At 41.8% G+C, this 22,934-nt stretch overlaps 2 protein-coding genes across 2 annotated transcripts; both read right to left on the bottom strand.

Moving 5' to 3' along the window:
- Window positions 1-1,243: 1,243 nt before the first annotated feature.
- On the bottom strand, window positions 1,244-1,948 carry LOC139832890 (uncharacterized). The gene has a single exon (XM_071822837.1). The coding sequence runs from the start codon at window positions 1,946-1,948 to the stop codon at window positions 1,244-1,246; it is 705 nt and encodes a 234-aa protein (XP_071678938.1).
- Window positions 1,949-6,706: 4,758 nt separating this feature from the next.
- On the bottom strand, window positions 6,707-21,572 carry LOC127299293 (protein CHROMATIN REMODELING 20). The gene is made up of 26 exons (XM_051329242.2): window positions 21,344-21,572; window positions 19,944-20,317; window positions 19,388-19,450; window positions 19,206-19,301; window positions 19,027-19,119; window positions 18,367-18,557; window positions 18,052-18,289; window positions 16,755-16,850; window positions 14,537-14,614; window positions 13,997-14,437; window positions 13,599-13,879; window positions 13,310-13,397; window positions 13,009-13,212; window positions 12,427-12,546; window positions 12,070-12,236; window positions 11,412-11,553; window positions 11,014-11,163; window positions 10,860-10,915; window positions 10,484-10,787; window positions 10,184-10,325; window positions 9,936-9,994; window positions 9,320-9,552; window positions 8,102-8,305; window positions 7,942-8,020; window positions 7,575-7,822; window positions 6,707-7,247 (listed from the first exon to the last, which is right to left on the bottom strand). The coding sequence occupies exons 2-26, from the start codon at window positions 20,301-20,303 to the stop codon at window positions 6,878-6,880; spliced, it is 4,503 nt and encodes a 1,500-aa protein (XP_051185202.1). The 5' UTR covers window positions 20,304-20,317; window positions 21,344-21,572; the 3' UTR covers window positions 6,707-6,877.
- Window positions 21,573-22,934: the final 1,362 nt, after the last annotated feature.

Here is a 22,934-nt window from a genome sequence, read left to right as displayed (position 1 = left end):
CAACCTCAACAATGTGGAGGTGTTTTCTCTCAGCTGCCCCATTTTGCTGATGAGCATGGGACATGACACAAGATGAGATATTCCCTGTGTCTGGAAGTGAGATTTAAGTGCAATGTACTCACCTCCCCAATCAGATTGAACAACAAGAATTTTCCTATCAAGTTCGTTCAACAAGTTTTTGAAAGTTCACAAAGGCAGCAAGAGCATCAGACTTTTTCTTAAGTAAATAGATCCAAGTAAAGTTGCTATAACCATCAATGAAGCTTACATAGTAGTCATGACGACCAACAGAGGTAGGTGCAGGGCCCCATACGTCGGAAAAGACTAATTGTAAAGGAGCTGTAGATACACTGGTGGAGATGGGATACGGTAACTGATGACTTTTAGCTTGCTGACATGGATCACACACTAATTCATGACTAGAATCTCTAAAACATGGAAGTTTATTTTTGCTAACAATATGCCTAACTATGAGAAACGAAGGATGACCAAGACTGTGCCACCGAGACGGTGATGGTTGAGCGGCAACAAAAGCATGCTTCTTAGAATTTGGCGACTCCAAGGAAGAAATAAGAGGGTAAAGCCCTCCAACACACCGTCCTCTATGAATTATTTTCCGGGTGACATGATCCTTGATCAAAAAGAAGAACGGATGAAATTCTATGAATACTCTATTATCATATGTGAAACGATTAACGGAGAGAAGATTTTTGGATGCATTAGGGACATATAGGACATTGCGAAGATGAAAATTTCGAGCATGGTTATGAACTATGGATTGACCAACATGGGAAATAGCCATACCTTGTCCATTGGCAGTGTTGACCTTGTCGTAGCCCTTATACACGTCCCTGATTGTGAGATTGTTGAGTTCTCCGGTGATATGATGGGTGGCACCCAAGTCCTCGTACCAATTAGTATCTACCCCATAAGCAGCGTTGATTTCTTTGTCACCATAGCCGCCATCATCATCCTCATAGCGGGACCAACAATCTTTAGCATAATGGCCTTCTTTACCACAGATCTGGCAAGTGACATTGGCCCATGGGGTGGTGCGGCGGCATCCACGACCGCGTCCTCGGCCCCCTCCTAGAGGTCCACGTCCACCACCACGTCCTTGATTGTATGGGCGATCGTCTCCTCTGCGACCGTCCCGGCGCTCATCACGGCGCTCATCTCGGCGATCACTGCGGTCACCGCGTGGTTTGCCAGAGCTAGTATTGTTGGCGAAGTACTGACGACGCTAGCGGTATGCGGCGTTTGCAGATGTCTCAAACTCATCAGGTGGCGAGGAATTCAGCATCTCCTGACGCTGATCATATGCATGCAGTTGAGAGTAGAGCATGCTCAACGTGATCGGCGTGGTAGACACGCCCAGAGCGGTGACCAGTGAGTTGTATCCGGCTCCAAGACCAGCGAGGATGTACGAGACAATCTGGCGATCAGGCAGAGGATGACCAGCCGAGATCAATTCTTCGGCGAACCCCTGCATCTTCGTAAGGAACTCCGCATTAGTCATCTGGAGCTTCTTCGTGTTTGCGAGAGCAATGAGCAGATTGGTGATACGTGACTCACTTTGTGCGGCAAACATCTCCTCCAGGGCTTTCCAAACGCCACGGCTGCTCTCAATCTGATGGACATGAGGTAATATCTCAAGGGAGAGAGATTGAAGGAGGTAGGACAGGACTGTTTGATCCCGTGCAAGCCAGACTGCGTATGCCGGGTTCGGCACCGGTTTCGCCTGGGCGTCTGCTTCTTTCTCTGCCGTAGTAGGGGCTATTTCTTGCAGTGGTGCTGCATCTTTTCCGTCGAGGATTCCGACGAGTTGAGTGCCACGTATGGCGGGAAGCAGTTGAGAACGCCACAGAGGGAAATTTTTCCTCGTCAATTTGTTTGACGGAGGTGTCCCGAGATTGATCTGGGGAACGTAACTGGACGATGACGCCATAGCGATCGTCCTGAGCAATGAGGGCGAGGCGGAAGACGATGCGGTGGGTGGAGGGTGATGTGATCTGGCGTCGCTCAAATTTCGGCGACAGTTGCGATCTTGCGTTGCTCAATTTCCGGCGACAGAAGCGACGGTGACGGAGATATGATCTCGTGGATTGCGATCAGGTAGATGCAGCAGAAGAGCCTGCTCGTGATACCATGTTAAATTTAGGAAACAATGTATGTTTGATTCTACTCAGATACAATCCCGAGCCTCTCATTGTTGTATTTATAGTATATGGTGGCTATGGGTCACCAACCGTACAAGTATATTACTCTGAATACAAAACGTGTACAGTAGATAAACTCTAACACATCTGTGGTGTAGTGGCCGCGCAGTATAGCCCCGTCCGTCCACCAGCACCTCCGGCAACAGCGAGCTCACCATGGTTGCCCTGCATCGCAGCGGTGGCACCGATCTTTGTCCGGCGTGGTGGCCGTAGCAGCCAGTACCGAGGCCATGTCGTGGAGGCCAGTATAGCCCCGTCCGTCCACCAGCCCCGACCAAGACTTTGACAGCCACGTCCATGGCAATCACCTTTGAATTTCCGCCTTTTCTCTCGCGGCCGTGAAGATGAAACAAAATCGCTAGACATTACTTCAACATGAACACCACCATAGCGTCATGGTTTGTTTATACGCTTTGGCGAGAGAACTTTCTGAAGTAACTTCGGTATATAGTTGAGAAAGGGCGGAGCTTCCACTAGGGCAAGGTAGTCGGATGTCCTATCTTGATTTTTGGCAAAACATTTTAGATGCACGTGTTTTTTTCTAACGGTTTTGCTAGAAATCAGACGCCTGAATTTTTATTAAGTCTAAGTCGATTTTTTAGCCATCTGATTTGTCTCGTGATCCGTGCGGATATGGGAAGTGCAAGTGGATTTCAACTGGTATTTCTTAGTTGCGCACGAGTTGCAACTCATATTTTCTCAATTACACACGGGTTGCAATCAATAATTTTTTAGTTGCATATAGGTTGCAACTGATATTTTATCAGCATGGGTTGCAACTGATATTTTCTAGTTGCGCATATATTGTAACTTGTATTTTTTCCGGTTGCGCATGGGCTGCAATTGGTTTTTTCTCACTTGCGTACTAGTTGCAACTGATATTTTCTCAGTTGCGTGTAAGTTGTAACTAATATTTTTCAGTTGTGCATAAGTTGTAACTAATATTTTTCTCAGTTACATATTTTATATTTTCTCAGTTGCGTATGGGTTGCAACTTGTATTTTCTTAATTACATATGCAAATTGAATAGCTAAGAAATCAACTTAGACTTAATAAAAATCAGTCGCCTGATATCTAGACGCTCCCTTTTTCTAATCAATTTGAGTGGTCGTATGTTGAAAACATACACTCTATAAGAAATATATGCTTGTTTTGATCAACACTGCGTGAAACTTATACTCGACCGAAAACATGGTCCGGGTCAAGTCTAGCAGGAAAATGAAACTTTTTCTTTGCAATAGCCAATGATCAATCTAACAAAACCTGACTCCAAACAATGTACTAGGTGGTGTACTGAGTGGACAGCTTATGGGGTAGCCGAAACCAAGTCTAAATATGGGATGGATTATGTCTTATGGTTTTACTATGGCTTTGTATATTTTAGTAATCTAGAGTTCTAATTGTATTAGTCCATTCAATCTTTTTTTACAGATTCGAGGGAGAACATGTTTTCTCAGTTGGAGAAATAATAATTGAGAGAGCCCATCTTGGAGGATGTCAATTTCCGCAGAAAATGACATCACAATCTTAAGTTTGGAAGAAACTGTAATAAAATGGAGAAAATCAAGAAAACGAGGGAGACACGAGGTTATTGTTGATTATCTTTATTTACAGCGTGGACACCATACCTTCTATGTTTGTGTACACTCTGTTACCACCGATTTGGACCATCGCTTTATCGAGCTATTCTCATAGTTGCTTAAAAAACTTCTCTTGTATTGACAGAAGAGGCTCATTTCCTAGGTTTTGAATATGCTTGCTCATTTTACCTAAATTTATCATGGGGGCTTCTCTATTATGAGCATAAGCATAAATAAGATAATATTGAGATATTCATTATTCATACTAGGATAGCTAGATATTTTTAGAGGTCGTGTCTTGATATTTTAATGGCACATTATGTTTTCTACAGTTTATCGCCCCATTGAGTTGGCAGTGCTTTTATAGGTGATAACAACATTTGAAAGGGCCTTCTCGGCAACAAAGATCATCAAGATCAAGTTGCGCAACAAGATATCCACAATGGTATCAAAGTCTCACATTAAAATCATATACTCCCTCCGTCCCTAAAAAAATCTACTCAATTTTGTATAGATATGCAGGCATATAGACACATTTTAATTATAGATACATCTGTACATAGAATAAGTTGAGAAGATTTTTTTAAAACGGAGGGAGTATATTATTAATGTCTTGGGACTATTTTGGTCTTTGCATTATTTCTTGGACTTCACCCTACCTCAAATTCTTGGGGACAACTTGTACGAGATCTGAACCTGAGGTGCAATCGATGGATTAGTTATTAGGGACCATTGGATGTGAAACCTACGGTACAGATCGGATGAATAGAGTTTTTTTTTTAGAGAAAAGGGATTCACCCCCAATTTCGTGAACAAAACCATTTTTACGAGTTCCATACAACACCACAACCACCAGAAGGAGAAAAAGTAACATAATCACGCCCTTACGAACCCAAAAGCAAGTCTAGAACGGCATGAGAGAGGGGAGCGTTCTTTGTCTTTAGCTCTACCATCCTATTTTTTCTTCTGCATTTCTGTCTTCCAGCTTCTGCAAAGCTCAAAAACACTGTTAAGTGAAAACTATTCTCCCCTGAATCTCGAGGTAGGATGGCAACAACGGGGACCATGAGGGCGGCGGTTGCAAGCTCTGGAGGAGTGCGGTGGCGGTGGTATTGCGCGTCCTTGTCTCACGTCGGCGTTCGCAGTCGAGTGGTGTCCTTGGGACCTATGTGTAATTTCTTTGTTTCTTGGGGTGTGTTGTAATCTGGAACCGGACTAATAGATGTGTTTCTTTCGGCAAAAAAAAAAGCCCGACAAAGCCGCTTCACATGTCTGTTGTACCAGGCTCACCTAGGATTTTTGTTTTGTTTTATTAAACCATTAGTAGTAGCATGTGAGAATGAGCACACTACTAACATCAACTACTGCCAGTGCCTAGCTGTTGGTAGTGTGGGGCCAGGCGGCCGGCACGTTATCAGTAGTTCGCTGTTAGGCCGCAAGTACAACAACAGGCACAATATATCCATTTTGGGTGGCTCGTTGGAAATGGGCTTAGAGCATCTCCAGCCGTTAGGGCTCTCCACGCCCAAATCTGGTGATATTGTCGTCCGGATTGGAGGAAAATTTGGCCTGGGGAGACCCATTTTCCTAGCCGCGAGCCCAGGATGGATGTAACGGACTTCGGCGAATTCAGACAAAATTAGCGACTTCGTTCAAACATAAGCGAAATTTAATGATATTTAACATATAGAGGCGAGTTCGTACATAAATAGGCCGAATTCGTACATATATTTGAATTCGGCGATTGGCAAACTAAAACTTAAGCTAAAAAGCGGCCTCCTACATGCCGAAATGGCGGTAGAAGGCCGTGTAGTCGCCGCCATCGTCGTCGCTCGAGCCGGCGTCGTCCTGGGGCGGCGGCGCCGTACTGACGGCTCGTGCCACAGCCGGCGTCGCGGCACGTGGCGGCGACGGACGGTAGATGTCGTCGTCGCTGCTCTCCTCGAGCTTGACCACCTCCCTCCTGGGCGCGGCGTTCCTACCGGCGGATGGTGCGGCGGCGCGGGCGGCGAGTTGACGCGCGGCGGCCAGATCCATCAGCCGCCGCTGCTGCTCCGCCGCGTGGAGGAGCCGTCCCTCCCATTGGTGGAGAGAGCGGCGGCCGAAGCCGTTGTTGGCCGCACCGTCGTTCGCCATTGCTACCTCTTTCGAGTTTGGGGAAGATTTGGTGGAATGCGAGAGAGGTGAATGCGGGGCAAACGCGGTAGTTCGGCGATAAATAGAGGTAGGCGCGCGTGATACCGAGGCGACGGCATTAACCTCGCCGCGTGGAAGCTACGCGTCCGGCGAATACTGACCGGCGGTAGGCTTTTACAGCGCGCGGAAGACGATGCGATGAGGACGACGATCGGTGTCTCTCGCCGACAAGTTGGGGCCACCAGACGCGCAGGAAGTTTCCTCGACGTTTCGCGCGCTTTCGTTTCGTCCGGAGTCCCCGAGCGCTCCCGGGGGGGCCGGGGATGGCGTGGGATCGCCGGATGAATTTAGGCCCAATTCCGGACGAAATCGCGGAACCTGGGGCGCGACTGGACCAAATAACGCCGTCCGGATTGGAAAAACGTCGCTCGGGGGCCTAGTCGGGGAGACGAGTGGAGATGCTCTTAGTTCCATTTTTTTTTACCAAGAAGTGCTTCAAATTTATGAAAATTGTTGGTATTAAATTAGCATCATTAGAATGTATTTTTCAATACAAAAATTTTGTTGCTCAATTTTTTTAGTCAAAAAATAGTCTTGGAATACGCATACACCTTGTTGAACAGAAGGAAATCTCGCAGGGGCAGAGGGGGTGGCGGCAATAATAAGTAGTCACCCCAATCCATAATAAATATCAAGGTTTTAGTTCAGATTTAGATTAAATTGAACTAAAGCCGGGACACTTATTTTATAGTCATTATAGATGGCAGGGAGTAACAGTAACAGGTGGATTTCTGATATCTTCCATCGATCGGGTGAAAAGACATGCAATTCCAATTAATGCACCTTTCATTTGTATCAAAAAATGACTTCTCAATCTACTTGTATGTAGACTGAAATTCTCGCATAAAAATGCATTTTCTGCACGGCGTGAGCCGAGGTGCGTCACCTCAATCTACCATCCGATCTGTTCAGAGTCTCCCAACTAATGTCCTGGCCACATTCCTTGCAGCTTGTCGTGCATCCAGCTTTGGTGCCGTGGCTTCTTAGAGTCAGCAAGTGGTTAAGATTGCTGCATTTCTTCTGGTTATTCGAATTAGACTTTGGTTGCTGCGACTGGCGACTTCTTTTAGGTGGCGGGACGATGGTCTCTGTTGGCTTTCTCTCAGGATCATGTGCACCTTTCCTTGGCACAGCATCCAACTGCTGTGATTGTTTGAAACTTGACCAGGCCATATCTTGCTCTTCCTTGGTGAGTCTCTCCTCTTCATTTTCTTGCAGAAGAACTTCATGTTCGTGATAGCCCGCAATCCACCTACAAGTTTGAAGCACACATTAATCTTCCAGCAGCTGCTTAGCACTTCAATACATTCATAGCAAGCAAATAACATAAATTAATGTTTTTAAAATAAGGCTACAGGCAATCAAACTAAAGAAAATTACAAAGGTTACATGTTTGATTACTTCATGATTTCCAAATAGTATGCATTATATTATACATAGCCTACCCCAACTTGTTTGGGACTGAAAGGCTTGGTTGTTGTTGTTGTTATTGTTGTATATTATACATTTATGGCGTTATAGTTTAACATTTATGACGTGATACTTATAGTTTTAACATTAATAGGTTATTAGGCCTTACCGAGGGTGATCACTAAGCAAGTTCAGCATGATCCCGTCCACGGGAAGTTCAGTGGTTTCACTGCTGATGGGCAGGGATAGCTTCTCCATTCCAACCTTAGTGTGATTAATTATGGTAGAATCGCTTCCACTCTGGTCCAGTAATTCATCATCACCAAATTCAAAAAGATGCAACATCTCTTCTTTGGAGATTGTTCTAGACACTTGCTGTCTATCAACCACTCTTGCTGCAAGCCCTTCTTTTGTCACCTACCAAGCAAGAAATTCAAATTGAGAAGATTCCAAATAAGTTGATTTGCTATGCAAAAAAAAAGAACAATTTAGTTCAAACTCAGGACCCCAAACCAGGAAGGCAAATGTAAACTTACCTGCCGCTTATATATTTTCTCTTCCATTGTTCCATGAGCCATTAGGCGGTAAGCATACACAGGTTTGACCTGGCCATACCTGGGTATGAAAATATAATCAAATAAAAATATAATCACATAAAAATACAAATGCTGTATGAATGATGCTACTAGTTCTGACCTCCAAACCCGATAAATAGCTTGCAGATCGTGTGTTGGATTCCATGAACCGTCCAGAAGGACCACACGGTTTGCTGCATGAAGGTTGATGCCCAGAGATCCAGCTCGAGTAGATATCAATGTGCATTTCACTCTTGTGTTCGCAGGGTCATTAAATCTCTCTACAAGGTTCTGCCGCTCGGAAGATGGAGTGCTCCCATCAAGCCTGTATGGCACAGTAAAAAGACATGGTATTTAGAGAACTGAATACTGATGATACAATCTTTGCATAATAAGATGCTCAAAGTAGCAATCGTTTTTGCATAATTAGATTATTATATACGCTAGCCTTGTAAACTACATGCTGGAAATAAAGTCATAATCTTAGCAGAAATAGTATAAAAAAGGCTGTAATGTGAACCAAAATGGTCCAAAAGCTTGTTTCAGCACAGTATGTCATGATAGGTTGCAAGCTGCAGCTGAACTACCTAAAGTCAGTTTGTATGGGCACCAGCTGCAAGCCTGGCACATTTGAATGAGGATCTTCTCAAATAAATTTCGTATCTGAAACATCTCCATACCTATATATACTATGGACAAAGAGTCAAGCAGGCACTTGCTAGTCTAGTCCATCTCTATTCTGGCCAAAAGCTTAGAACTCACCACCTAAGCTTCTTGCAGAATTGCTTAATTTGATAAAATTTGAAAGCATAACACAGCAATTTTGCGGCCAAAAAGAACACAAGGCGCATGTATGTATTTGCCACCATGATAAAGCCATGCAGGTCACTACGACAAGGTACAAGCCATGCAGGTCCCTCCTTCCCAAATAACGTTGTGTGTAAATTTTAGTCAAAGTAAAAATTTGTAAAGTTTGACTAGGAAATTATCAAACTTTACAGTTTTGACTTTGACAAAAAATCATAGGCAACAAAATTTGAGGAGGGAGTATTTGTTAGTTCACTAGAATAAGTCTCATAACTGTGGTAGACACTTCCATACAGGTCCAGCATCTTCAATTGTCCACGACAAAATTTTGTTATTAATCCACAAAAAGACAAAGTGATGATGAAAAAAATTATAGACAATATGGCAACACGACTGATTCCACTTTTTTTATCTTACACACATGTCAAAACCACGAAGCAAAGCAATAAAAAAATATGGAACTTCCAAATCCACACAATATTTGTAAGGTTCATTGTGGGCAAAAGAAATGCAGTCAAAAATGAAAGTATACCTGTACCAGTCCTTGCCCTGCTTCCAGTATTTGCCTTCTTTTCCTTTAATTTGCAACTTAGATAGATAAAATTCAACCAAATCCAGAGTGGTCAAGCTCTGGCTGAACACTAATGCCTTGTCACCTAATTCATAACAACTTGCCAGTACATCAAGGAGTAAGACCATTTTGCCACTGTAATCTGCTTCCTTGTAAGTACCTTCATCTATAAGGTTCTCCCACCAGTTACTTTCCTACAAGAAATGGAAGCACATTAACAAGGTAATTTTTCATAATCAAGGAGGTGGGTGGAAAATATTACTCATTTGTTAAAACTTAGATTTATCCAGATGCTATTTAGTGTCTAGATACATCTAAATTTAGATAAATCTCAGACAACTTTCATGAGACAGGAGTACAACACCAAGGGGTTCATTCGATGTGTATGTTTCAATTAATCAGCCATTGTGGTGCATATAGAGTTATAGACCATATTAATAAACAGAAACCAAGTACACAGCTGGAAAGCATAAATAATTGAATAGTATGCGCAATAGAAAAGATTGTGACAGTTTAATTTATGCAATACTGTTAATTGGAAGTTTCAAACAATTAACATTTATAGTCAAATATGTACCTCGTTCACAAAGTCGATTTTCGTTGACTGCTGATCAGTTCTAATCTTCTGTTTATTATCTGTGAAATTACCGAAACAGTTCAAACCAGGTGTAAATTTCACAAGAGAACAACAGGAGAAATATATCAGAGGAGCCAGCTTGAGGACAAAACAAGTATCTTCAAAAATAAAAATAATCTATTGTTTCTTTACTAAACTTTGAAGTGCATCGTCACCAAGGATGGGTTTTAAACTAGATAACATATTACCTCCGTTTAGCAATTGACTTTCAGTATTATGATTATCATCACTAGAACTCTCGTCCGTAAGAAAGTTCTCAACAGCATCTTCTCGGCGTACACTTTCTCTCTGCTCTTTAGCCATCTGGAGAAGGCCAGGATGGTTCCAGATCTACACTTGAACATATTGTCGAGCATAAGGAACAAGAACATAAAGAAATACTATGATTATGCTACAACACAATAAAAACGTATTAGCCCCAATTGATAAGACCAGACAGCATTCTATCTTGTTTTTGCTAACAAAATGCTGGTTCAAATTTGTCGTACCTGGGCAAGCTTTTGGTACTTGGCAAAGAATCCACTGTGCTTAAAAGGTTTTTCTGAAGAAGCGCTACTTGAGAAACCATGCACATCCAAGAATCTTCTGTATAGCTTTCTTTGCAGTGGAGAGAGCTTTACAGTGATGACAAAAACCTTCTTTGGTGGTAGATCATTCTTCACCACATTCATGTCCATTCGCTGGACAAAGCCTTTCAGCTGTTCATACAAAATGTGTGACCGTTGGTTCATGATCTTGACATCATCTGATGTAGAATTTGTGTGCTGCCCATTTTCAATTGGGTTCTGGAACCTGACAGAGCAAAACATGTCATTCCTAAGGTCAAAAACATCAAGGTGCCATGGCAACTGAGCATTCCATTACCTGTTGCGGAATTCATGGCTGCTTCCAAGAAAGCCTTCCCTGACAAAATCAACCATCTGTTCACAGGATGAAACCAAAAGCAATTAGCACTAGTGCTATTAGACATCAAATACTGGAAATAAAACTGTATATGGTGAAGTGCAAAGTTCCTTACACAGTAATATTCCATTAAATTATTCTGCAACGGGGATCCAGTTAACGCAATTCTTCTTTGTGTCCTTACTTGTTTTAGAGCGTGCGTAATGTCAGCCTTCCTATTTTTTATCATATGTGCTTCATCACATACAAGAATATCTGGCCCACACTGATAGTGACATAAGTAAATGAACTGTATCAAAACCCACAGCTAAATAAAATCATTGAAAACCATAATACATGCACGAACATCGACAAGCTAATATATACTTCCACAAAGGACGGCATTCGAAACCTCACTACATAGCGACGGAAAGAATGAAAAAATATCATGTTTGCTCAATGAACCTGGAAAAGCTCATTAGCTGCCATAAAATAAAAGCTTGCAACAAAAATACACACAGCCCATAATATCACCTGCAAAGCATTCGAAATCTCATCTGCAGTATCTTTTTCCCTGGCATGTCTTCCAAGAGATAAGTTTCTGAAGGATGAATAACCAATGAGAAGCACTCCACCTTTTGCTCGCCACTTGTTTAGTAAATATAGTCTTTTTACCCTGCATAAACAAATGTTAGCGAGGAAATGCATTGTTCCATGCTAATTTAAATATTTACTACAGAAACATCACAAACATAGTGAGATCACACTCAACTGAAGGGGAGGCCACTATGTTTCACAAAAACTGCACAACTTAAAGTCTAGGAACAGAACTTCCCAGCCCATGTTTCAAAACTTAGGAAAAGCACAGAGTCACAGAAGCACAAAATCTCAGCCTATCACAAAATACAAACCACCAACCAAGTTCCATCTTCCAATCAATGTACCGATAGCAGTAGTAGTTTTAACATGACTGATTGCCCTGTTCAGTGTTCTCTTTAGGCCTCACAAGGCAAGATTTCTTCTAAAGCTAGCACAAGCTAAATTGTCATACCAATTGCAGTAGAGCCCATCAGGCTTTACAAGTTAGTATTGTTGGCACCAGATGCGCTCTAAGGTTTACACTGGATAAATAAAGTTAACCACATGTAAGAGTGAAACAAAGGACAACATTATCACAAAAAATTATCTGTACCTTGGCACATCTTCCAGCATATACACACGAAGAGGCTTTAGTTCTGCCGGATGCCACTTGGTGAACTCTTTCTTCCAATTATGCAGAACATTAACAGGGGTAACTATAAGTGCCGTTCGAAATCCCAACTGAGTACATCTCATAACCACATACAGGAACGTAATAACCTGCAAAGTGCAAATGCATAAATATACATATCCAATACTATATCTCATGTAATGGGGGCAGAATCAGGCCACACCAAATGGTTAAAAGGCATACTGTAGAATAGCTCCCAGCACATAATTTGATCGCCATTCAAATGTTATGATGTAAGTAAATTATAATGAAACTAACAAGATAAAATATGACAGAGACCTGAAAAGTTTTCCCAAGCCCCATATTATGTGCCAAAATGCACCCAAAACCTTTATCCCCGGATTTGACTGTTCTGACAGACTGGATAACATTTTCCCACATAAATTTTATTCCTGATACCTGAAATATAAAAATGCAATGAGTCAGATAAGAGGCCATGTGGCAGTACTGGTATAGGTCATGGCTGGTAGTCAAGTGACATGGTGCCACCTAGGAAGCAATTACAGTCAATGAATTTTAATAACCATTTAGAAAATAAGTTAGCAAAGGTAGGGAACACAACCTGTCCTTATTTGACCAGGATTTCTATTTGTGCATCACTATTCGAACACATTATAATTCAGCATATCATTTTGACACAGGCTTTCACATATCAATTTTTTTTGATGTAACCATATATTTCATTAGACAATCTGTTTACAGAGATTACACATATGGTCACCACACAAGACAAACATTTGTGTCAAGCAACTTTGCACAAGGAAACCCACAAGAAGTAAAACTACAAGTTCACATATCAAATTTAATTGCAAGGATGAATGTGCACCCGCAGGGTTTACTGGGTATATTTCACGAACAAACCTGATGAAGCTTTAGTTTAGCAGATACGCTGCTTGGAATTCTAACAGGTTCCTCGTCTTCCTCCCTGGCAACATTGACTATATGGCCATCCCCGGCATCCTGTAGAAAGACTTTTGATAGAGCTCCAGAGGAAGTTCCAGTGATGCCACTCCTTAACTTGCTGGCAGACTGCTCATGCATGGACTTCACATGTTCTTGTCTAGCCTATAAAAGAATATACAGATTACAACCTGAAGAGCTTCAAATAAAAAAAAGTATGATATTTAGAAAAAAATAGTGCACGACATAAAAGACCGTGCACCTTCTCCATTGCTATTTTGCGCTTTGTTTCCTCCCCAAGTTCTGTATCATCCATGATTCTTCTTATCTTCTTTTTTCTTTTGTGCTTGCTGACCACATTTTACACATTCAAACAGATCGGGAAAATCTTCAGCATTTTTTCAATATTGTGTGATGTACTACCTCCGCTCCTAAAATAAGATGTTTTGGTAGGCTAAAATAGCCTACGAAAGCGTCTTACATTGTGGAACAGAGGTAATATAATATAATGGTGAGTAGTCATATAATGGTAAAAGCACAACATAGCATACCTAACAGGGTCAATGTTTTTGGTTCCAGAAGTATTGTCACTCTCAGGATCAGAAGATTCAACATCACCACTCAGGGCCTTATCACATTCAGATATTAAGTGTTCCAGTTGCCTGGGTTGGCAGCAGCAACACTGCCAACCCGCGACTTTAGCTTCTGATAAGCATTCCTCACCAAAATTCTTTGATAAGCATTTTGTACAAAATAGCATCTTACAGGAACTGCAACTTTGAAGTTCTTCACACTGAACACACCAGGTGCAATAACCACCGGATACAGGACCCTGCAATAAAAACAAATAGCACAGCTAAGAAGATTACAAACGCGTTGTTCATCCGCAAATTGCATTCACGTTATTTAAAAGCAGTTCAAACTATAGACAAAGAGGGTTAGTATTCACCTCAAGACGATTCTTCTCTATCACCAGAAATCTGCAAGACCCGCAAACAATAACATCTAGTACTGGGTGACGATGCACATCAGAGGCATTCAACATTTCGGTGCAAATTGTACACTTGAAAGCCTTAGGTAAATCTATATCACTAAGCGTAGGACTTTGTGACGGGATGAGATCAAGATCAATAATGTCAACCCCATTTTCAAGTTCTGCTGAACTATGCTCACTGTCTTTGATACGCAAAGCTAGCTTGCTATCTATCAGCATGTCATCGTCACTCTCTATTACTACAGTTTTCGACCTCTTGTGGTCAAGATCAGCACCATCTTCACGTGTGCGCTTCAGCAGCTCACCAGAAACTTCATTTTTATCAGTTTTGTGCTTTTCAGGTAATGGGGGCGGCTCAGAGCATACATTTGATGATGAGGCCAAATCAATGTTGTCCTGCATGAATGTAAAGCAGAGCACACAAGAAAACCGAACAAATCAAGCTGAGTAAGAAACAAGCTGGTATCACCAAATACTAACATGAACAGTAGTTACCTTACACAAGCCTCTTGTCCTTTTTTTCATATGACGCCGCAGGCGTTTCATTGTCTTTGCATCATCTTCTTCCCTAACCTGCACAAGGTATTTTAGTAATATTTATTAACATGCAGTGAAACATATCAGCAAGTCTTGGCTGTTTAACATGCCATATGCCAGACGTACTGCAACTGAATCAGAGAATCGTCATGACCACATAGGTACTGAGTGGTGTTTAAGAAAAACAACATAGGTATTGGGTGCAATAATGAAACATCAGGAATGGCTTGCCGAAGTGTCAGGTTTACATGTGAACATGCAGAGAAGCCACGCGACTTGTATTCGCTGTGATTAAGCAACTGATGGCTTCGTGGCTAATCACTTCAGTTGCATTCAGACAAAGTTTCCCATCACCTACCTCAGCCTCCCTCTTACCACGGCTAATCACTTTGGCTGCATTCAGACGAAGTTTCCCATCACCTACCTCAGCCTCCCTCTAACCATGGCTCCCCTCCGTCGAGCAAATGTTTTGCCCCTTATTGATAAGTCTTTAAGGAAATAAAAGGATGGAAACCCAAATTCCTGATGACCAGTGGCAGACTCACTCTCACTCATTCGGTATTGATGGTGTTGCCCCTGCATCTACTTGCCGTCTTACCTCAATGGGATCTTGTCTCTTGACATTATCAATCGACACTGCTGTGGTTTCGTTTGGAAAAGAGAAGACGTGAATGGTGGCCATTGTCTCCTGCCTTGGTCCGGAGTGTGCCAGCCAACGCAGAACGGCGGTCTGGGCGTACTCAATCCGCGGCTGTTCGGCACTGCGCTCCGCTGCCGTTGGCCCTGGCTTGGGTGGGCACCAGAGGCACAGCCATGGTCCCTTATCCCTGTAAAAGACAATCATGACGTATCTGATCTCTTCAAAGCCGACAGTTTCTTCCGGCTAGGTGATGGTATGCATGCAAAATTTTGCACAGATGCCTGGCTCCCTGGGGAACGGTTGGTTCAGGACACCGTCCCCATTCTCTTCTCTTATGCCCGTAACTCTGACATCAGTCGCTGCGCCGGAACAATTACAGATGGGTCAGAGACTTGTCTGGAGGCCTGTCTTCTCAGGCTCTAGTGCAGTACATCCAGCTTTGGGACATGATCAAGGCCGTCGTCCTCACGGAAAGGAAACCTGAGTACCTAAAAACACTATATGGCGGTACTCTCCTGGCGGCAACCTCTCCGTCAACTCGGCTTATCGATTGTTCTTCATGGCCAAACTCGTTTCGCTTGCGCCAAACCGATATAGAAATAAAAGGCTCCAATGAAGTGCAATTTTTCATTTGGTTAGCGGTGCACAAACACTGTCTCAGCGCCAATAATCTAGCTCTAAGAGGCTGGCCTCACAGGCGGCTAACGAGGACTGCACTCACCTGTTTGTTCATGCCGTTTTATGCAGTCTGGTGCCAGGTTCGCACATGGTCCAGGGCTGACTTCCCAATACTGAGCGAAGCTTTCCAGAGTACTGAAGACTGGTGGATCTGGGCCAGAAAGAGGGTGCCCAAGAACCTATGTCACGATTTTGACACCAATTCCATCCTGGTGCATTGGGGGATTTGGAAGCAGCGAAAGGCTCGATTTTTTCAGCAGGAGGTTAGCATGGTGGATCGCATCTTCGAGCTTATAACAAAGGACATACGCTCTTGGAGAGCAGCTGGTTGCGTCATCGCCTTCTAAGTATCCTTAGGTCTTAAGAGTCGGGGCCTTTTACGTGAGCCTGTGGTGTCCTGTGGTGATGTACTTAGTTTTAGTTCCTTTGTTTTGTTTTTTCGGCAACCTCAGCCAAAACCCTGCAATCTTGTAAAAGAAACCTTCCTTTCTATCTTAATGAAGTTTGGCCTAAGGCCTTCAATCAAAACATCGGGAGTGGTGGACAGATACAAGGATTAAAAGCACCTTGGATGCATTACAATCAGAATTTTACCAGAGTAGACATGTAACTATAAACATCATTTGGATTTTTCAAATTTTCTGTTTATCATAAACATAACAAGCAACCTTATCATACAAGGAGAAACTAGTATGCAATAAAATGAAAAAGAGTACACACACTCACTAAAATTATTGTAAAATGCTTAAGCAGATATGTAAGAACAGGAACATGAGCACCCATGATCAGCACAAAGAAGGGTGGTACCTTTGCACTGCTAGCTAATTATGAATTACTGTAAAAGTGGTTTCAACTGACCTTTCTGTATTTTTTCCTCTGTTCTTCAGAAAGCTCCATTTCATCAACGCCTTTTATGTCATCAACAACACCCTCAACTTCTGCTAACTCCTCCACCTATAAACAGTAATTGGAACTTTAGCTGAGCAAATTCCATGGAGAAAACATATAAAATATGTGCAAGTTCGGATGATGAACTGCCTTTATGGAAAATATCAGTATAATAAGAGGGGCCATTTACTCAGAAGAATATAAAGATGATACTGAAATCAAACAAAACTTATCTGTTACTAAAACTAAAGAAGAATGCAGAAAAAAATAAAAGCTAATGTCGCACTAACTTCCACCGTATAAGCCATTTTATTTCTAGAACTTCAGTAAAACCTAAAAAAAACAATGCATATGAAGAATTTATGAGGCAAAGATTCTAAAATAGCCAGAATACTCTGACAGCTGTACTGTTCACTCGACAGGTTTCAAGATATCTCTACATTCAAGATAAGTTTTGTGTGACATTAATACATTCAAGATAGCCAGAATACATGTTTTTCTTCTCTAAAATAGCCAGAATACTCTGACAGGTGTACTGAATGTCACACAAGGTGAAAGATGCAACGATGTGTAGATTGAGAAAATTTATTGAAGTAACAAATGCATGACGGAGGCATTCATGAAGGTTCACATATTTCTTGGATGTTTTCAGTTTTGAAAGAGCTGATGGTGATATATGTATCAGTTAATCAATACACATACACTCCATATACTAAAAACCTGCCCACAGCCTTAAACACAACTCCTTTGACCCTTGAACCCCCAAAACAGGATCTACTTGCAAACCAAAATAAATTTCCTGAAGTCAAATAATTTGAACTGGAAGGAGTAGAATGTCACTGAAAACTAAAAAGGCACAAAGTTATTGATATGATGTCGACAACATAGCTCCAACCTTGCTTTCGTGCAACCAATCTGGAAACCTTTTGAACACGTGGGTACAAAAAGGTAGGCAAAACGTGCAAAACGTGGCCGGATGCACAACGGAGTGGTACATTGTTAAACAGAAGGAATAATAAGCTGGATGCAAGGTATATGTTATTGGTCTTAATTCTAATCTAATTATTTGACCTGATATTTCAACAATAAGATTCCACACAAAAATACAATAGGTTATACTAAATCACAGACACTTATTATGTATCGGAGGGAGTAGTACAGTTTAATGTAGAATTTGAGATTTTACTGAAGGAGGGTATGAAGCTAATAAAAATACAATCGTGACATGCCACAATTAAATCAACAGTTAATCAGTTAAAGGTGGCACCTCATCAACTCCTGGAAATTGGAGACCTAAGGCGGCAGCTTCCTGGGGAGTACTGGCCAGATAAACTGATGCCCAGTTACTACTTCCAAAAGAACTTTTGGTACACTTCTTTGAATTAATAAGCTCATTGAATGAATTCCAACTTTTCTCATGGCACTGTACAGAATTATCATCCCCAACAGGAACTTTTCCGGCAAGAAAGCCACTAGCACCTTCCTCCAGAAGCCTTCCGTGTTTTCTGATTAAAGAAAGCAGGCAAAAGCTCAGACTAGAAAAACAAAACAAAGGAGTAACCAACTTCTGGCCGTAAAATACCTCCTTACAGGTCTACAAGACTGAAGGTATTCATCAGCTATTCTGATTGACTTGTTAGCTTCTTCAGAAACTTGAGAACCAGCCCAATGAGTCCTATTTTTCCATGCTTCAGTTTCACAAACATTTGGGGCTTCACTTTCTATTGATTTATATAGGCTGGGAAGTTCAACACCAGCAGCATCAAGTTGTTCCTGTAGTTAAAATTGCAATTTAGTACATAGGGATAATTAAATAAACACATATCAAAGAAAATGGAAGTAAAAAAACACGCCTAAAATTGCTTTCAGAAATTAAAACTCAATATAATATGATTAGACTTATGATACATTTGGCACTAGGCCATTAGACCTATGATGGAATAACTTTAAGAGTAATCATTTTCTACTATGTCTTAGCAAGGTTGCAAACTCCAACTGATCTAATTCAAGGACTAAACGTCCATCGTTAATATAGCGAAACAATAGATGTGCGTAGAAACAATCAATATTAATACAATTAATGAAACAAGTTTATGTTTATATAAATAATTGGCACGGGCATTCAAGACATGCATCTGATAACATGGAGATGGCAGCAGAAATCAATATGGCACTGAGATACAATTAATCACTGGTTCTGTTTAATGGACAGAAAAAAAAACTCTTTCGAGCAAAATCATACCAGCAGATCAGCAGTGCGGATCTCCAAGTCGTCAAGTTCAGTTGACCATGCCTTCTTGAATTGCTCCATCTCAATTGATACAGCTAAATCCAACTATTTAAAGTATAATTATATCAGTGCCGAGAAACTGAAAGTTAACAAATTATAACTTGAAATAAAATGTACAGATATTCACAAACCGCATCTCCTTGGAGCCTCTCAGATAACTCCAATCTTACTTCAGCTTCAACTTTTTCCAGTGACTCCTTTTCAAGTGATTCTTGCGCTTGAGCTGCCTAAGTGTTACCGAAGAACACAATGAATGAAATTAGACATGCTCAGAAACAAGGTGTATATTAAACAGCGGAGTTATAAGGATTACTTTGCTCTCAACATCAAGGAATTCAGCAACTAATTCTTCAACTTCTTCCTCAGGTAAAGACACCTGTTGGAAAATCAATTTTCAGAGAACAAATAACCAAAAAATGCAAAAAAAAAGTGTGAACTACACACATCAAAATTCCAGATTGCAAAGTAGAACAGATATGAGTAACATAAGTCGAACCCATATTCATTCTGTGCAGCCAATCGATTGCCTCAAGTGAATTGATCAACAAGAGAATCCAAAGTAGCATAACAAATGTGTTAAATAGATAAATAAAAGAATCATAGAAATGTTGAACTGCAGTATATATGATAAGCTAAGATTGATAAGTAGTCTAGCAAACATTAATGTGATCTGAAACTAAGGGGAACAAGGATAGCGAAAAGCATATCAAGCAAACAATAGAAAATACTGAAGGGTGCAGCAAACATACGTTTTGTAGGGAAATGGTGAACATACTTTTTACTTTGATTGGAAAGTTCTGATCTCATAATTGAACATGTTAAACTTAAAAAGTTTGACAGCCATTAATTAGATAATTAAATGCACAAACCTCAGTGTCTTTCTCAGCATCAGACTCTGAAGTTTGTTCATTCTCTGATTCGCGGAGATAGAAACCATACAAGTCACTGTCCGAATCATCATCGGTACTAGTGGATTCTTCTTCAAGCACAGTACTATCCGTATTCCCACATTTATGCTCGTTGTGGTCCTCAAGGGCACCTTCTCTGATGCTAGTTTGCACTCCAACTTTATTTCCATCCCCTTCAGATTCAATAATTATGACATCATCTCCTGGCTGTCCATTCGAGTGAACAGGTTCCATTTTTTCTAACTGGGCACCAGATGATTTTGCATTAACATCCATAGCATCAGTCGCTGCTACAGAAACATATGAGGTTCCATCCTGCATACATAAACCGTTGTCTGCAAAATACAACAAATACAAAACAATATTTGAATATGAATATACATACGTTCAAGCAAAAAAGAGTGGTAAATGCCATGTGTTCTTGTGCATTCGTGAATAACAGTTAACATTACTGTAGGTTGCTTGACTCTAAGGGGTAACCTGACCAACAGCCTATTTTTCCGATGAACGCATATACATTACCAGCTCAAAATGCAGATACTTGTTTGCTGAACTAAATGAAAGCACATCATCTACTGTTGTTCACTTTCATTAGCAAATGTTAAAAGCAGTCCAGATACAAGAATGTACGCAAGTGCCAATGAAACTGCATAACATATAACTCCACCTACAACTACAAAAGGCCCATAATTATATTTTGAGGCAAAACAAAGCAAGAAACCTGAACTTGATTGATTTTGATAGTTTCAAAATGCGCTAGCATCCGCACTGAATCTTGATCAAAGCACAAGAGAAATAATATTGCAGGACAATGCATGCCATGTAATGAAGAGCCCAACACTTTTCGCAAAAAATAAAAGGAGAGCCTAAGACAGCAGCATCCGAGGAATATGGCACATCATGAACTGACTACATCAGTGCACGAATGTTTGCAGTCCATGCCATTGCCGATGGGCACTGTGACACGTCACTAAGCCCTAAATAACGTCTCAAATGCACATGAGCAGACTTGCCGTAATTATCACAGAGCAGTTGAGCATTACGCGACAACCCACCCCCATAAAATCCGGCGCCGCCAAAACATGAATCCAATCTACACACAAAACGCCGAAAAAAGCACGAGCACGAAACAAAGGAATAATCTCTCGATCCCGAGGGGCATATCCCCCAAAAAAAAAACGATCGCATTCCGCAACAATTCCAACAGGCCACAGGCCGCCGCTTCGTCGGAGCCGGCCGAGAGCAAAGCAGGACGGTCGATCCCCTTATTTACTTCGAATCACGGAACACCAACGGCAAAGCACGGCGGAGCAGAGCGAAAGCCAATCGCGCGGAGGAGGAGGAGAGGTGGCGAAGATTACCTCAGAACAACGCGCGCACGCAGGGGCCTCCCCGGGCTAGGGTTTTCGTGGACCTCTGCGGCCAAACCGACGAGGTGGGGCGGGAGGAGGCGGGCAATGGGGGCGCGCGGTTTTTTGTGGGGAAAGCAGAGCAGAGGGGGAAGATGGGAGAAATTGGGCGAAAATGGTGGGGGAAAAAGGAAGGTTTCTTCACTTGACAGCAATCGAAATAATCCACCACCAGTCTGACCGTCGCCTTCTTTTCAACTCCCCTTCTTAATTAATGGTCAAGAAAAAATAAATAAAGGACCTCCCCCCTCTTCCTTCCTGCGTACTCTACTCTACCCAACGCGACAACGGACACACATGTCCTCTCCCTCCACACCGCTGTAGCTCATCTCGATTTTTGTGAAGATTTTGAATTTTGAATCTACAATCGTGATGGGCTCGGTGAGAATATGAACGTCACCCGTCCTTTGTTATACAGGGTCAGGCTACACTGATGGGTTAAAAACTTTGCAACGAGTAAAGTAGAAACTAATAGTATGTATATAGATTTAAACTATTGGGTTACCTTTTTGCCAAAGGGTAGGTTTGGAGCTGAATCAGAGTCAATGTGAACTTGTTATGCTTTTCTTGAATCAGTTCCTATTGGAGCAGCAATGGATCTACAACAAGGATTCCTCGGCAAATTGCTAGATCCAAATAGGTGACTCCGGCCACACGAAAGGGGTGGCGGCTAGGGTTTCAAAAAAATAAATTTTTATCTTAACCCTAAACCCTAGAGTGTCTTGTCGCCTTATATAGGAGATTTTATAATGGGCTTCACTTTTTTTTGTGAGAAACAATGGGCTTTTACATTATAGGCCCATTATGACTCTCACTATTTAGATGGCCCATTGTGTTGCTTAAGTTGTTTTTTCTTATTTGCTTGCGGGGGGATCTTTCGTGAATAAATCAACTTCACTGCTAGGGGTGGATTAACGAGCTGCTCGGATCGTTTAGGCTCGGCTCGTTAAGCTCGTGATCGTTAAGGCTCGAATCGTTAAGCTCGTTAAGAATAACGAGCTAAAATCATTGTTCGGCTCGACTCGTTATGTTCTTTCGAGCGCTCGCGAGCAGCTCGTTAAGGATCGTTAAGGAGGCAATGCAAAGCAAACATGTGTGCATTGCCTGGTGAGGAAGAGCGGAAGCGTAGGTTTTTAGATCCTACTGTAGGAGTTTCAAGCATGCTTAAAGAGCACTATTTTTCTTGGCCCCTTCGTGCCAAATATTTGAGATAACTAAGTGACTCATTGTCAAAACTGGTGAAGCTCAGCTTGTTACCGATCTTAACGAGTAGCTCACGAACATAGTCGGCTCGATTGTTTAGCTCGTTAACCTTAACGAGCAAAAATTGCTGCTCAGCTCGGCTCGTTAACAAAACGAGCCGAGCTCAAATGAGTCGAGCAAACGAGCACTCATTTAACTCGTCGAGCTTCGAGCTTTTTGTCCAGCCCTATTCACTGCTATAACAAGATCTTATAGGAAGGTCGGTAACAAGTTGGAGATGGTTCAGTGATGTCGTCGATGCAATCATGTACAATTCTCCTTCTAGGTTGGTAGCCGGATT

This window comes from Lolium perenne, chromosome 1, assembly GCF_019359855.2.
Source record: "Lolium perenne isolate Kyuss_39 chromosome 1, Kyuss_2.0, whole genome shotgun sequence".
In the NCBI taxonomy this organism is placed as follows: Eukaryota; Viridiplantae; Streptophyta; class Magnoliopsida; order Poales; family Poaceae; genus Lolium; species Lolium perenne.
Note: the sequence above shows the minus strand (reverse complement) of the source record. Positions and strands in the feature narration are given on the sequence as shown.